This window comes from Passer domesticus, chromosome 1 (genome assembly GCF_036417665.1).
Source record: "Passer domesticus isolate bPasDom1 chromosome 1, bPasDom1.hap1, whole genome shotgun sequence".
Classification (NCBI taxonomy): domain Eukaryota; kingdom Metazoa; phylum Chordata; class Aves; order Passeriformes; family Passeridae; genus Passer; species Passer domesticus.
This window is the reverse complement of record NC_087474.1, coordinates 105251496-105269430: the sequence shown is the minus strand read 5'-3', so window position 1 is coordinate 105269430 and position 17935 is coordinate 105251496. Positions and strand designations below refer to the sequence as shown.

The 17935-nt window shown below is 35.9% G+C and overlaps 1 protein-coding gene across 1 annotated transcript; it reads right to left on the bottom strand.

Moving 5' to 3' along the window:
- Positions 1–1051: 1051 nt before the first annotated feature.
- Positions 1052–16576, bottom strand: CD226 (CD226 molecule). Its single transcript, XM_064421673.1, is given in 3 exon segments — positions 1052–1400; positions 16197–16298; positions 16300–16576. Coding segments are annotated over 3 exon segments (660 nt in total). The 5' UTR covers positions 16509–16576.
- Between the last annotated feature and the right edge of the window lie 1359 nt (positions 16577–17935).

Sequence of the window (17935 nt, the reverse complement as noted above, 5' to 3'; positions counted from 1 at the left end):
CATTTGACAGAGAAGAAGCAAAACCAAGTCTTCCTTTTTTTTGGGGGGGGAGGGATGGATCATAACAAAAAATAGAAGTAAAGGTGGAACTAAACCCACAGTATGAGAAATTTCAAGTGTCTATGTGTTGGGACATGTAGGTCCCATTATAAGCAAACTGTGACAATAGTACCAGCAAAACCTAGAGAGCTTCTCAGCTCTCCATGAGGAAACCCATTACCTGAATAAGGTGGAGCCCAGTTCACAAATTTCTACATGACAAATATTACTGTGAGTGTGCTCTTTGCCTTTGTTGGAGGACAGGTCTCATCCCAAGGCCCTGCAGTACAATTTACTGATGGGAAATTCTCCTTTCAACTTCTATGGCAGAATGTCCACCTCTTCTGCAAATTCAGGCTCCCTTTCCAAAGCATCTCCTTCTTGTAAGTCATATGAGGAGCAGCTGAAGGACCTGGGGTTGTTTAGCCTGAAGAAAAGAAGGATCAGAGAGGACCTTATCACTCTCTACAATCACCTGAACAGGTTGTAGCCAGGCGGGAGTTGGTCTCTTTTCCCAGGCATATAGTGGCAGGACAAGAGACTCCCTGAAGCTTCACCGGGGATGTTCTGGTTGGACATCAGAAAAAGGTGGTGAGGCACTGAAACAGTCTGCCCAGGCAGGTAATGGAGCCACTGTCCCTGGAAGTGTTCAAGAAACAGCAGGAATGATTTAGTTCACAAGATGGTGCCCAGTCAAAGTTTGGGCTTGATGATCCTGGAGGTCTTTTCCAGTCTAAATGATTCTATGATTCTATTCTATTCTGTGATTATTGATATCAAACCAGTTTCTCACAAACAGGTCTAAAGTCCTGCAATAAGATCAGACAAGCTTAAACCCCGTTTATTTTTGAGAAAATAATATTTATTGTTAGCTTAACTATCTTTTACATGCTGCTAATTGGAATGTGGTATTTAAATGAATCCACACTTGTTACTGAAGAGTTATTTTATTTGTGTAAAAGTGTTAATGCCTCAGAAGGTTCTATTTTTAAAACATTTACCATTTTCTCCTTTACTTACCAGCCACAGTAAAATTCATCATATAGTTTTTGTTTCTCCCAGCAGCTACACAGAAGTACATCACAAAGTCAGAGGCTGTAACGTTTTGAAAGACAATCCTGGAGATTTCCTGATCAGAGCAATCCACTAGAGTACATTCTTTGAAACCCAAACCAAAGCTTTGCTTTCCTGACGAGTTGCACAGAATGACAATATCCACCCAATCTGCTTTAATCCTTTCCCACATCCCTCACTGCACTGAATCTCCAATTTTATCAGGGAAAGTAAAAGCAACATTTCCTCCTGGCTTGGTAAACATGGGAGTATTTTGTTTCTCAGACACTTCAAAAGCATCTGTTGAAAAACACAAACCCAGCAAAAACCTGCTTATAATTAATTCAAGGGAAGTTTAGTATCCACAATTCCAGTACAGCAAATATTGATGAAGTTGACTTACAGCAGAATGATATTGAAATAATTTGAAATGTTGAAAAATATAATTTATACCTATGACTGTATTTTTGTGCATGTTTAGATAAAACAATCTTTATGGAACTCTGAGTCTGTGATGACATTGGAAGAAGGCTATTTATGTAAACTTTGAGTATATGACTGTTCTGTTAATAGTTTCAGCAAATATTCAGCAGCATAAATTATGGGGCCAATCTAATTAAACTTGGCATAATCTTGTTCTTCTTTCACACTAGTTATAATAAGAAAATGGTTTGATGTGACCCTCAGGACATGCTTTAGTAAATTATTTTAAAAGACATACCAGCCTAAGAGCTGCAATTCTCCCATTCACAAAACTCAGGTTACTAAAATTAAAAAAAAAAAAAAATCTAATCCATTCATACACTCTACTTGGGAAAAGTCTGTATGTTCTGTTTGTCTGTGGTATGAAAGAAGACTTCCAGACAAATTCAAGACTTCAACCACATAGAAACCACAGATATATCTTAAATAATTTTGACTGAAATCCCTTTGAGTTATTGTTTTTATTAATATAATTTACTGTTTTCTACTTAAGAAAATAAATGTTTAAAAGTCTGCAAGAGAAAGATTGTCAATTTCTCTGACATTCAGAGCTACTTGATTTCTAAAGTCAGCTTTGTAATGCCTGTATCCCATAAGCTAGGATGAGCACCGTCACATTGCTGAACATTAATGTTGGAAAAGACTAATGATCACACTGATTTTCTTACACTACAAAAGGATCAATCTTTCAAGTTCTTCAATGAGATTTTTTTTTAAGTCACTACACTATATGTTTAATGTGTTTGTCTCTCTCTGTGGTGACAACTGGAAGGTAAATAGGCTACCTAAGAATAAGTGATTCCGTTCATGTTGACAGGATGGAGACTCCATTGTGGGAATCTTCAGAGAACCTGTCAGTCTCTGTGAAACAGAGAGTGAAAAGGTCTAGCCTGCAATTTTTTATCAATGGAATACAGCACAGAAAATTACATTCTCTCTACCTTTGGAGACTTTAAATATGATTAAAATGTTGAAATGTGAAAGACAAAAGGAACACTGTCTAATGAGTTTACCTAAAATAATTAATGAAGGACTTGAAGATCTATGTAGACTGCATTCAAGGAGACTGAAAGTTAATGACAGCCAAGGACAGAAGAGAGATAAATTCACTAAACCAAACAGAAGGTATAACACAGTGAAGCTAATTAACTCTTTACACAGTTTGCCAAAGACAGCTAAATTTCTGTTACTGAAGTTGACTGCAAAGGCTGGATAATCATTTAAGTTATCATGCAAATTCCAGCAAGAATTTACTCATGGAACTTCAAGTATTATTCAAATTAGGCTGAATGACTGCTATGATGGGACTCTACACTTACAAAATATGTTCCTTAAAGTGCAGTCCCTCAAAATTCACTACATTAAATCAGGTAATGGTTTTTTTATATTCCTTGCAGAAACAGATCTGCAGATTCATTCAGATTTGCTAAGCAATGGGAAAAATGAAAAAGTGATCAAAACCCATCCTCTCTCTGGAACACTATTCTTAAAGGTCAGATTCTTTCTTCAGACTGCTAACTTCCAGCAACAGCCTGCTTTACAATAAGCCACATATTCTTGCCAAAGAAGTCTTGCTTCATTGTGCAGCCTTTGCTCTGGTTTTCCACCAACAGTGCAAGCCTTACTGCTACCCACATTCCCCTCAGGAGTGTTGACATCTCCCCATCTTCTCCTGGGTACATCCTCACTGTCCTAATTATTTCATTACAGTGTCACCCTGAACTCCAGGTGTTTCTCCTATGTAAACATGCTTAATAGGGAATTTTGTGTTTGATGATGCTACCTCCCACCTTCCAGAGCATTTGCCCCTGACCCAAATGATAGGACCTTATAACAACCAGCATTCTTCCTGCTGCTTTGCCATATATTTGCTAGAAAATTGTACATTGCACATATGGTCAACTGGGAACAAAGAGATAAAATACTTCCACCAAACAGATGAAAATCCCTTCTGTCTTAAAATTTATTACTTAATTTCTGTGTTATATTTACCAAACAATATATCCCAGTTGCTTGATCATATATATTATTACAACATTGTAATATACTATAACAAATACATTACAAAGCTAAGGTTGCCTTGCAAATTCAGTGAACATTTTCCATGTAGAAATTTTGATACAACTGTATGCAGTTTGCATGCATACAAATAAAAATATGTTAATAATGAGAACAAGGTACAAGCAGCCAAATTAAAATAGAAACAGTTTGGAGATTCTGGACTGCTCTGCATTCTGTCATGACCATTTTCAAACACAGACGTCATGACTTTTTTTTTTGTTTCTTTATTTGTTTGCATATGTATTTTATTTGAAAATGTGCAGCAACATTAATGTATTTTCACTCATGATGAATAATGTATGTTTCTCCCCTTATTACAATATGGTACCTTGAACAATTTATAGGATTATATAAGGCACAAACAATGGCAAATCAGGCCTACATAGTTCTAATTAAATCTTCTAAGTATGCTTGAGTATTCCAGGCTTTTGTTTTAAGCAATTGTCCCCTTTATTTTGACAGCAGCATCAGCATAGTTCTTTCATCCTCCTTCTCCTCTGTTCAATCACTTACTTTATTTAGCACCTTTCTAAACACAGTTTCTTTGCTTTCAGCCTGGTAAGTGTGGGATGAAAACCTCCCTCTCCCAGAAACCCTTCTACGGGAAAAAAAGCACACCCACACACCTTCACCCCTGCACACGCACGGCTCAGGGTGACACGCCGTGTGTGAGCACTTCAGAAATGTTAAATAAAAATTTATCGTTGCATCTGATAAAAATAGACTCTGCCTTCCTGCTGCTCATGCCAGACACTGCCACTGCTGTCTGCTCTGCCCATGGTCACATCATCTTTCTTCCTGAACAGAAAGTAGGAGGAGGTGACAGCACTCAGGATAGGTCCATAGGACTCTCCTAAGTAAGGAAGTTGCTCATATGCTTGTTATCCTCCACCAGCCTCTTTGGCAGCATGTTATCATATTTTGCAGTTGTACCTATGCCTATCTGATATTGGGTATTTAAAGGAGAAAAAAAATGCAAGATTTCATATTTTTAGAATTTATTATCTTTCAATATTTTTCTTGGAAAGCAAATATCAGTAATATAGAGGCATAGAAGAGTGTAAAGGAACTCTCTGAGATTTAAAAAATCAAGCAACCAAATTAAAATTCTGCAGCAGGGAAATAGTTGAAGTTGAGAAAATCTTCTGAAGGAATAATAAAATAATGGTATAATTTCTCCCCATCCCCTCCTGCTCTTGCTACAAGCACTTAGAAGTCAAAACAACTCTTATGTGAAAGTTTGGTCCCCATTCATTGGTAGAGATATTCAGAATTTCTCAGTTTTTTCATGTCCACATCATTTTTACTTGGTCTGGGATTTTGTTTTTGTTTGGTTATTTTGTTATTGTAGTTGTTGTTTCGGCCTCTGACAGTATTAGTTTATAGTGTTTCTTCAGAGATTCTTTCATTCCCTTAAAAGGTAATGCTCTCTATCAGAAATAACTAATGACCTTAGGAAACCTTTCAAAGCCACAAGTCTAACTCAGCTCTATAGCAAAGACAGGTTCCCAGGTTCCACTCAGTTTGCTGAAGCTCCACACACAAATACAGTTTTCTTCCTCTGATTGTAGTAAGCAGTGACAAAAGAAAATAATTGCACATAGAAAGGAGGCTTAAAATTTTAGGAAGAAAACATTTCTCTGGGGCTCTTCTTTTCATCAAGTAAATCAATTTTCAGAAGAGAAAATATTTTGAATGATCCTTTCACCCTTCCTGAATAGACTAAATAAGGCATTATATTTAGCTTCTAAACTAATGTCTTCCAACTACATTAGCACATACTACATGATTTTGTTATGTTTCTAAAAACACAGGTTTTTAAAAACTCTTTTTTCAGTTTTAATGAGTTACTGACACCAGTTCTACAATTAGACCAGAAACTAGCAGTACTGTTGTGTTTGAAGATGCATTTTACTAATAACAGCTGTTCAGATCACAGAAGCTAAAATGAAGGTATTTATACTCTTATATCCTTAAAACATCCCTTTAAATATATATTAAATTATATTGTGAAAAATGTGGTGACTCTTTGTGTAAAAATTAATAATCCTGAATTAAAAATTAAGCACACGATTGTAATTCACCTGCCAATTGCAGTTTGTTTGTATATATTCTATTACTCTGTTGATTTGTTCCTGTTCTAAGCTGAGCTTTAGTTGCCTAGAGTGCAAGGAAAGGGAGAAGTCAAAGAGAGGGCAGGAGAAAGAGTACAGTTCTAATAAGAATGAGAAAATAATTCTTCAGGTACAAGTAGTAATGAACTTCCAGCAAGGAGAATTTCGTTGCTGGGGAAGAAATCATCTGTTAAAAGCATATAAAGCACTATGACAACATTTACCTGGAGAAGAGTCTTGAAGATCTAAGAGGTCAGATTTCCATCCTTTCATCCACTTTCATCCATCCTTTCATCCACTTTCATCCCATCCAGGAATTTCATTGGTTCAGGATGAAGAGAATTTTACCAGCAACAGGAGTTCAAGGAGCAGACAGGAGTAAACACAGGATACTGTGCTCAGCCTTCACCTGTGCTGTCTCAGAATGGCAAAAGGGAGAGAAATGCTGTGCTGGGACACTGCATTGCATATCACAGCCTGCATGTGTGAGTATGTGTGTGCATTTGTGCCCAGCTAGTCACACCTGCCACAAGGATCTTCAGAGGTGTCCAGCAGGCAGAGCAGAGGATGGCATGGTTGAGGCCACAGAGAAAATAGGCAGGAGAAAAGGGAAGGGAAGGGAAGGGAAGGGAAGGGAAGGGAAGGGAAGGGAAGGGAAGGGAAGGGAAGGGAAGGGAAGGGAAGGGAAGGGAAGGGAAGGGAAGGGAAGGGAAAAATTAGGCTGGATCCTAAGGATGACTGTTGGAACCAGTATTTTTCAAGAGTGAAAGCCACGCGTGCCAAGGCAATGGATAGGGTACAAACCCAAGCTGCCCAGCCCCAGAAGTGTTAGATGACAGGAGTGTAGCATGAGGACACACTATGGGGAATTTGCTGTCCTGCTTCTCAGATCCTTTGAATGGATTGTTTTATGGGCTGAAAATAAACTGGTGAAGAAAGAAATGCCTAATTTGTTTAATAATAAGTTTGTTATGCAGCTTGGTACCTGGTAGGAAAACAGAAAAAAAAAAATCAATGTATCATCAGTATTTTTTACCAAAAGTTTTCTTCACATTTCTTTTTGTCCTTATTAAGTTATAAATCCTATTCCTGTCTTACAGGTCAGCTGAAAGAAAGGTTCATCATTAGAAATATATGCAGCTGCAGTAGCTTTTGCAGATAACAACATTTCAGACATTAAATAGTAATCACCTGTTAGTGATTTCCTTTAGAGTATTTGGAAGTTTAAATATCTGAATCGGTAATTCCTTTTATCCTCTGTTTTTTATCTGCCTATATTAATTCAATAAGTTAACTTGTATTTCCCCAAATAAAATATTATGCCATCTGTCCTAGACAAAACTAGGATTCATGACTTAATTGTGAATACTTTAAAGTTGTCACTGTAGACTTTCTATTTTCCCATGCAATTGTATCCTGTGATGATTTATAAATTGCATTATCTCAAAATTTCATCCATCACATTTACTATGTGGGAAACAGAAAACAAAGTTACAAAACTCTTGAATCTGGATTTAACTACTGGGTGTCACAGCAGTTATGTTGGATAGTAAAGATAATACCATACTTTATTTAAATTGAATTTCCAAATGGTGGCTGCAGTGGCATAAAATTATGGAAGAGTAGCTGAGAAGATGAAGTATTTTTGGATATAGAGGTAGCAGAATACTTGCCCTCATAAAATGTTTAACCCATTAGATTCCACTTGTGCCCCCTTAGCATTTTCCTGTTTGTGTAGGCATAATTGGAATGGTCACCCTTGTACCCTTGTTTCTTGTTTTCAAGGTGTTTCCTGCACATCTTATGCACACCAAATATAATTGCACACCTTATGCCTGTCAGCCCAGTCCACTCCTTGCTCACATGTGGGTTGTCATCTCCCTTTCCTGTTGGAGCTCTCCTCACCAGTCTGTTGTCAAGGATGTTTTTCTTCTCTGTCCTCAGATGGATCCTGTTTCTTTCTAGCAATCCTTGATCAATAAAAGAGCCCATGGTGATAAAAGGCAACTTGCTGTTGACACCAGCCATGCAACTCAGTCTGGCCCATGGACTTCCCAGGACTTTTCCCTTCCTCAGCAGAATCAAGAAGACACCACCTAAGCTGCCTGTGTCCTTGATCACCCCCTCCAGCACTGTGTAATCATGCTTGATGTGCTCCAGATCTCTCCTGGACTGATCTTAGGTATACATGTGAAAAAGCAGCAGGACAAGCCTCAGCAGTCTCACTGCAGCACCCTAAAGTCTATCCTGGCAGCAGCAAATCTCCCCAGACAGCAGGATGGGCCAGCAGGTGAACAGAAAGACGTGAGGGTCATCCTCAAACTATCACCAAACAGATAAAGGTCAGGTGACGGCCGTAGCAGCCATCTGACACGTGTTCATCAAAGCAGTGCTCATATGGAACATATAAAACATTGGTAAAAGTACAGCAGTCCTCATGGGTACTGAATGTTACAATTTTTCCCTTAACATAGCACATTCCAATGCAAACAAAGTAACCAAGTGTACCTAATGGCATCATTATTCTTAGTAACTAACTGGATGTTCAAAATGTTAAGAATTAAAAAGAAGAAAAAGAAAAAAAAAAAAAAAGAAAAAAAACCTCCTGAGAGATGAATAAAAGGATCTGGATGCTCTCACTGCTAGGCAAATAATATTGAAAATGTTATCACATTTTCTGTTTCCAAAAGAAATTTTCTCAAGTATGTCAAGAGACAGTTACATACAAGACAAAGGAGGCATTTTTCTGCTTCCTTTAGTAGTGGTAAGACCTTAGATAGAATATGATTTCATACTATTTATCTTATTAAAAAAAATGTTTTGCACAAATGTGAGAAAATTCAGATGAGAACAGGAACTGATTAAATTTAGAATTATGAACAGAGAAGAAAAGCTGAAAGAACTGCGTTTGTTTAGTGCAGAGGTATCACAGAAGCATAGAATCGTAAATGTCCTGGGTAGGAAGGTTTAGTTTTTAAAAATGGTTTAGTTCCAACTCCCTTGCAGTGGGCAGAAACAAATTCCACTGAACCAAGATTTGCAGAGGTCCACCAGTCTGGCACTGAACATTTCCAGAGATGGGACATCCACAAATTCTCTGGGCAAAAAAATGAAGGATTAAGTCTGGTAACATGACACTCTTTCTCTTTTGTTTTCAGAGAACAATAACAATAGAAAGCTGTAGTTAAAAGGCAACAAATACTGACTTGACCTTTTAAATTGAAATTCCTATGTTTTAGTTTGTCTGTGAGGAAGAAAGAGAGTTTTCACACAAATAAATCATGAGCAGTAGCCAGCAGTAAACCTATAATAAAGTCATTGTTAACCATGAGATATCTAGGTTAGATAGATATAATGGGAAAAAAATTTCCTTGTAAGGCTGGTTACATGCTGTAGTATGACCTCACAAGGGTTTTATGTGTGCATTTCCAACGTAGGAATTTCTCAGACACATTAAGGATATGCTTCTCCTGCCTCACAAGGCAGAGATGGATGAGATGAATTTGGAACATCTCTTCCAGCCTGAGTTTTCCACAATTCTATAACTGCTTTTGATCCAAGCTTTTCCTTAGGAAAGGAAGAGGAAATATCTCTTGTAGTTCTTTCCTTTTAGCATTTTATAGTGAAAGGCCATCCAATCTTTAGTTCATCATAAAAGATAAAAAGTAAGAAAAGCAGCATTTAAAAGGTCAATAATCACAGCAGAAGTGTGAAAAGGCATCTTTACTTGTCTCCATCTTCTTGCTTTCTAATTAGGTGCTGACAGTGTGGCTGACACCGTGTAAGACACAGAGATAATTCTGGCTCGGGGGAGCTCAGCATCTAAAAGCCAAAGAATGAAGGTCCCTCAGGATTAGTTCTTGCTTCCATGTGCTTTAAAAGTCTGATAATTTTTCACTGTAGACCTATGATTCACATTCTAAATTGAGACAAAGATAAATAGAAAGCAAGTTATTTCAGGTGAATAGGGACTTGAAAAAAAGCTATGCAACGTGCTGCTTTTGGCAGGCAGAAGAGCATTAATATAGAAGTAAGTGCTGAGTGGCATGGATATCATCACACTAGCCAAGAATAGAAAAGCTCTGTCTCTGCTATCACAGAAGAGGTTGATCACTCTATTTAAAAATTTGGAGTACTTCATGCTACATCTGGCATTTAAATACTCTATTAATGAACTTCCATTCTTATTCTGAGTTCGTAGCAAAACATATCCCCTGAGAAAATGGTTCATTGTCACTGATTGACAAAAACAACAATTCACCCACAAATTAAAAAAAAAAACACCAAAACCCCAAACCTGACAATTCCCAATTAAAGAACAGGAAAAAAAAAATAAAAGGTAGATCTCATCCCTCAGGCCCCCAAAAACAACAAAAAACCCCAACGAATTATGCAACTCTGAATAATTCACACTGTGGATATAAAAGCCACTACCTCTAAATAATTTTTTTCCCTTTCTACTCAGAGCATGGCATGGAATATTTAAAGTCAAACTAACACTATTTTAACACATAACAAAAATAAAATTCCTGAGAAAATAAACAGTTTTCCAAATATATAAAAATTCTTGTTAAAATTAACAGTTCTGAGAAGGCAAATATACAAACACAGGACAAAAATATTCCAGTTAACTATAAACTTCGTTTTTGTTCTTTTTTTTAATAAACATATAACACTCTTCTACCATAAAGGCTAGTTTTTAATTAAATAGTTTATATATCATATAATTTTTCACTGATGAAGACTTTCAGCTTTTTATCTAGATGTGTAGCAAAGGCATGGTGCATAGTAGATCAATATCTGTTTATGATCTCTCTAATGATATGTATTATATTTTATATTTTATGTTAAATTTGCATTGTAAATTTGCTCATCATCCATTTTCAGATTTCTGATCCAATTTTAGCTGATTGAGTTCTGTATCACAAAGCTCTTTGCAAATTGTTGAGACATTTCTGCTTCTGTTAAATTTGAAATGATCAACACTCTAATTACATTTCAGTGAAAACTTTAAAACTCTTAATACAGGGCCTACTGCATTTTGAAGCAATGCAGCCTAGAGAGCTAACTGTTAATAAGGCCAAGAGGTTTTGGAAGGATGTGTGAAGCACATGAAGCCAGATGTACCTACCAGTACTTCTCAATGCAGCATGAGTCAGAGGGTAGTTTGTGGGTGTGTTGGAGGCATTAATGCGGTGGTCTGGAAATGGGAAAATGATTGCACTGAACAGCAGCTGACAAAGAAATTCTTCATGCTTTCAATAAGGGCAAGAGAGAAAAGGGTAAGATTATCATTATGGCAATGACAACAGAAAGTTCTAACCAAGCAGTAATGGTACATAATGTATCATCACAGGGATGAGAGTGCAAGAGGAAGAAAGTTTTGCGTAGTGTCTGTACAGGGAGCTTAAAATATATCCGTCAAGTTCAACAGAGCCCAGGACTTGGAAGACATTTTGCATGTAAATTATCACTAATTTATTTTGCTAGATTTGGAACAAGACAGAAATACAATTCATGTTTGAGAATTCTTAAGTTCTAGATGTACAGATATTAATGGAAACCATATTTTATACCCAATATTTGTCTATTGACGTCTTAGCTTTTCTGTTTATACACCCTCATTATAATGCTCCATGGAGTCAAGTAAAGCTGAAAAACAACAGACTAAGTACTTTAAGGCAGATATGTAAATGACATGACAAAACCTGAATTTCCTGGCCAGAATAATTGCTTAAACTCTTTTTCTGTAAATTGATACTTTATTCATACTTTTTAAAAAACCATCACAGATTAGTAACTTTTGTACTGATGGCTTTAACAGAGCAGAAAAGAACCAAAGGACTAAAGACAGGTCTGGAAAAGGATGAAGTAAATAAATGTATCCATACCTCACGTGGCCAAAGGTAATAAAACACCAGACAAACCAGGAAAAGACAATGCATATCATATAAAGGCAAAAGGAATTTTCCCGATACTTCTGCCAACACTTTTATAAATTAATATCATTCAATGTTTCCTTTTAATGTTCTAAAGACTGTAGATATATCTTTTCTCTGTATACATTTATTTGCAAAAGTTAATAGTTTAAAACAAAAGAAAGGATTGCAAGAATTCCTGCTACTGCTTTGCTGCGGTTAGATACATGGCTGGAAATTGGTGAAATGTCACAGTTGTTTAATGTGTTTTGAGTGGTCACCTGGCATGAAAAGTATAAGATGCACCTCCATACAGCCCTGTCCAATGGACTGTCCCAGTGCACTGCTCTCTCTCACTCTTCCATTTGAAATTAAAGTTTCAACACATGCAGCTTCAAATACTTTTTCTTCCAGTTAACAAGTGCATGAATTAACATCTTTTCAATGATCAAAACTCCTGTTGATGTCTTTAACTGTAATGCTTCTTCTATTAATAGTGGCTTCAATCTCAGCTCCTCACATTTTATACTGAACTTGAAATCAGTCTTCAGACATACATCCCTAAGCATTGTACATAAGAAACTACAAATCACTTTTAAACTGTTAATTAAGAATGATGGAATAAAGATACTGACTATTCTTGCATAATCAGTGTATCTTAGAAAATATGTAAAGAATTTTTCTCTGAAAGTGAGTGTTTTGTCTGCTTAGTGCAGGAGGATTTGTGATTCATATAATGTGGGAACACTGAGGATAAAAAAAAGTCCCTTGAACTCAGTTCTGAAAACTGTTGGATATATGTTCACTCTGCAAGGAGGAAAAAAAAAAAAGCCTCAGATTCACCCAGCTGGCAAGTGTCTTCCTGTGGGATAACTAGAGTGCTCTTTACCCATACATTCATGTGTAAAAGAGGCAGCACGAACTCTCAAGTTCTTCGCAATTATGGTGCAGGATTTCAGCACCGCATTCACATGTAATAATATCCTGTAGCTACATAACCTGTGAAGTTCCTGATATAATATCCTGAATATTATCTCTTTTCTGTCAGTCTGTTTCAGTAACTGCTTCAGTCACTGGGCATAAAGAAAGCATGGATAATATTGTGCGGTCTACAAGAGTCCTCCCTCACCTATTTCACAAATGCCATAGGAAACCTTCAGCCAAAATTCATGGCAAAAGGAACAACATATGTCTAAGATTTTTATTATATATTCTGATATATCTTCAGGACTAAGCTAACACCACATCTAGTAAAGAAAAAAAAATCTATCACTAGAATGATTGCATCAAAAATTTTATATAAGTGGTGATTTATCACCAGGTCTAGGGTCTTCCATCTACCAATAAGGAGGACAGTACACCAAGAGAAAACCTCTGTAATGAGAGCTATAGTCTCCTATACTAGGATCTCAGGTCCTTATGCCAGCTCAGCCATAATTTTATTTTTTTTCCTCACTTTTGTCCTTGATTGAAAAAGAGTGGTCTTCACCCCACTCAGACCATGGTGGGGTGAATTGTTGTTCTGTGACCAGAGACTGAGCCAGAAGAAGAGTCCTAAATAGAGTTTCTCAAGTATTATTTTGACACCTCAGAGTAAAAATCTCTTGTGGTCTCTTATTCATTCAATACATCTTTACCACACATGAAAGAGTGCAACCACCACTAACGTTCTTTTTACAAAGACACCTTTACTCTAAAGGAAAATAGAGATATTGTCAAAATACCAAGAAAAACATGCTTAATATTTTTCAAATACCTGATTTCTTTCTTCTCTCTCTGTTTTTGTTTTGAAAAGCAAGCCATGATACCCAACCTTTTTTTAACATTTTGATCTTGTAGTGTCATGGTTTTGCTACCATGTGAGTTTCTGGATCTAGTGATACTGCTGTCACCATTAGATACTCCTTGAAATCTTTACTCATTAAAGGTCAGCACTCAAGGATTCAAACTATGCAGATCAGAATCACACTAAATTGAATCACACTTTGTATTAGAACTTTTTAAAATTATACAAAGCCCATGGGAAAGCAGAATCAGACTCATGACCTCTGTTGATTACCAGGAATGAAGCATTAGAGCAACTTGGAACAGACTGAGTGCAGAAACATTCATTGTTTTGCAAGATAGTAAAAGTTAACTCAAGATACTTTATTCAAATTTATGTAGATGCCAGCAGATATGATTGACATGTGAAGAACATTTCACATTTAGTCTAGTTAAGAAATCTCCATCATGAGCATAATGCCATATGGTATTATTTCCATTTATTTCTGCTATTTCCTTTCAATGGAAATTTTGAAAGTCAATCATATATTCTACACCTCTAGTCTGCTGTCAGCTTTCATTGAAGCATGCACTGCAGATTCCTCAATGGCATAGTTACCTGCTTAAGTTGGTGCAGGAATGTCCCTGTGTCCAACAGTAACAGGTCATTATAAATAAATCCTAACAATTTTCAATACCTTGGTGGCATGATTTAAATTATAAACCAGGCTTCGGTTTTGATTGACACAAAAACCTTAATAATGCCTTCTTAACTTCACTGTGTCAATTCACAGAGCAAGCTTAAGTTTCATTTTGAGTATATGTGTCCACAAAGTTGCATGTTTTTACAGGCACACACTTCACAACTTTAGCTCAGCCAATCAATATTTAAAACTAAAAGCATGAATTACAAAGCATTAGACACCATGCAAATCATAGAAAAAGAAATTAGTCTTTTAAATTTTGGTTGATTAACTGAAGAAGAAGAAATGGATTTTGCAGTGAGTTGTTTATTTGTCTGGGGGACTGTAGATAAATTAATGCTTTTAGAAAAGTAATGTCTATTGGGAATCAATAGCTTATAAATCCAAACAAAAAACCCCACACTGTAATTGGGAAAAAAGTTTAATTACCTATAAAATTATCATTCTTGTATGTTGGCCAGATTTCTTTGTTCCATGAAAAAAAAGATAGCTTAAAAAGCACTTAAAATACCAGGACCCCCAATATTTTTTATGTGAATCTTTTAGAACAAGATTCATATCCAGTAAAATATGAGACTAACACTCAGCTTTCTCAATACTCTACTTTAAAGATTAACATCAATGTCCTAATTTTACAGTTTGGAAGACAAGAAAAAATATCTATCTGGTGTCAGCAGCAAGCTAAACTACTGTCTACATGGATGTGAAGTTTACTGTTTATTTAGTCTCAGCAACATGTCATCCAGGAGTTAAAATACTTGGTACTGACAAAGATGCTGGTAAAGATAAAGTCTGACTGAAAACAGTTCTACTATGACTACTTCATAAATAAATACATTCTCTAGAGTGTGGTTTAAATAACATATTTAATTTGCAGTGTAGATTAAAGCTGTAATATTTATCTTTGCTGGAAATACACTTAATTTTTTCCTCAGATCAGATCATGTTTATACATATCTACCAGGAGCTGAACAGGATTGTTCTCAGAAATCTTGATTCTTTAGACGGCAATAATTAATTTCTATTCAAAATTATTGTCTACCTTTGTAGTTGATTTAAATAGACATACTTGAAACATGAGGGGTTTGCTGTTGATTAAGGTTTCATTTTTAGTGTGCTCAAACCAAGAGAGAAATCCCACGTGCTGAGAACGCTAAACGCTACAGAATCATTTCCAAAAAACTTACTTCTGGTATAAATCCACTTTTTTTGTGATTTACAGGGTACTCAAATCTGTAAGGTGATTGCCTAGTAGAGGTGCTAGACAGAAGAAGATCATTCCACATGAAGGTGGCTGCCTTGTTTCTTGCATCATTTCAGATTAACTCTAGCAGAGACATCCAGGAAAAAACAGCTGGCATCACTGTTGCCTTGGCCAGAATAAGGACTACAAGAACTTCCAAATCTCTACTGCATCTAACTTCCAGAATTATATAGAAAATTGACCCATTGTGTATAAGGGCTTTGCCCTGCCAGAAGTCAGGTGGGATTGAACTAAATAAGAGATCTGTTTTGCCTGTCTTTCAAATGCTAGCAACTGAAATTTCCTTTTGATCTTTTATTTCCTAGCTGGGAAATACAAGCAAATGTTGAACGGCATCTATTTTCACTCGGGGAAATAGGAAAGAGGAGTATAATTTTTCTACATTGTGACTAACAAATCAACAAAACAATAAGACCAATTTCTTGTTTTTGAATGCTATTCTGTCATATGTACATAATGATTCTTCTAAGTTTTCAGTTTTCAGTTTGACCCATGTTGATTAGGCATGCACGAAAAATTACTAGAAGAGTTCTTTCTCCTCTTAGTCATAGGACTGAAAGGGAAACCAAATGGGATGAGCTGTCAGGTAATTACAGCATTTTTGGAAAGTACATGGACAGCTACACAGAAAGTACATGGGCATAGCTAGATCTTTTTCTCTCCTTCTTCCCTTTTCCGTTTTTAAAAAAAAAATTATTTTAAAGAAAAAGTTGCAATAGCAGATGCTCTCTGAATTGGCATAGATTTCTGTCTTGCATATATCTGAAATTTTTAAAAAATAAGATCTTTTATGACCTGAGTAATTTTTATTGCCATTTTCAAAATTCCATCTGGGTTAGTTACAATGGAGGAAATGTTGGTTTGGAGACCATGGTCTTCCAAAGTGCTCTTCATGAAGAGCATTATTTTAAAAATAAATTCTTCTATTGTATTTGTCTTTGGTATGTATGCCATAGATTGGATTCAAGACAGCTGTGTTTTCCCTAAGAGTTACACTAAGTTTCATCTGGGATGTCTGGATTATCACAGCTTTTTTTTTTGGATATATGCACTGCATTTTCACTTTCTCAGTAAGCTTAGCAGATGAATCTGCAAACTGTGCTTCCATGTTAGCTAAAGCACACACAGGAATTCAGTTTCAGTATTAACATAACTGAAAATTAAATTCATAGAGAAACTCAGAAAAAAATTTTGGTAGCACTACAAGCAAAATACTGCAAAAAAAGTTTGCTGAAAAAAACCCCAAAACCTACAAATTATTATTACTTTTAATTTGTGAATGTCACTGAACTGTTAAAATTTATCCAAGCCCAACTAGTGAATTTTGATTATATCTGTTGTGATATGATAAAAAACCAAAAGATGCTAACTGAGAATAAGAAAGCAACCTTACTTCCACAAAGCTGCAAGCCAGTAATTAAAAGAACTGTGTAGTCCCTTTCAAAGAACATGGAATCAGTGACTACAGTGTGACATGATTTTATTCAACCTCTGCACATCTAGTGCCCCCCTAACAGGATATTTTCACTTTTGGAATATGAAAAACACCATGTGCTGTTTTACTTTCACATTCTGAGAAACACCAAGTTGGAGGCTTCAGTGCAGTTGCACTGTTGTCTAAATTTCCACCAAAATCAATCTCAGAATAAAGTTGTCATTACCAATGAATCCATTTCAATATGCATGGATACTATAAAAAGTGATGAAACAGAGGTCTTCAGGGCTTATCACCAGGAGAAAACAGAAATTTTCCATGCTATGTATCCAAAATGAACTGGTTTTTTTCAGACACCACAGTTCAACCTTTATCTATTATTCAGGGATTAAAAAAATCTAAAGAGAAGATAAGACAGTTTCTATAGGTCATAAGTCAGTGACTAGTTATAAAAAGTAACGGTTTAAGGTCTGAGGATTTATTTGTGATAATATGTCATGAGGTATTATTTTAGGATCAAAATTATGCAGCTTGAAAATTCATGTTCAAAGGTGTAAGAATCCTTAGTATTCATGACTCATGTTGAAATTTGTCAAAACAAGCCTCACTCTTACATTTTTAATGGATTTTTCCTGGGACAACTGCAAGTATTTTTGTACTTCTGCAAACCACATTTTTATGAAGCTGCTTGAAACTGGAAAATTATGACTAATTTGAAGTCAAAAGTAAGCTTGAATGAAGCCATTAAAATTCTCTAATGAATAAATAAGTGTAATTTGAACAAAAGCTGACAACAGAAGTTAATATTTCAGGTGAATAATAGCCTACACAAGCTAGAGAAGGACTCATCACCATAGCTGCTCAAAACACCTTCCACAATGCAACAACCTGACTGGAAATCAAAATGTGCATATATTTATCTGTATAAAACTAGGCATCTTTTATGAGGATACAACATACAGTTCTTTTCCAACTTAAATGAATCTACAATTTTCAATTTTTCCAATTACTCCATTTTGCCACTGTAATTCCACATTGTTACAGTGACACTTATTTCTACTTCACCTTACCAACAAACAGATTCCAAATGATGAATAAGG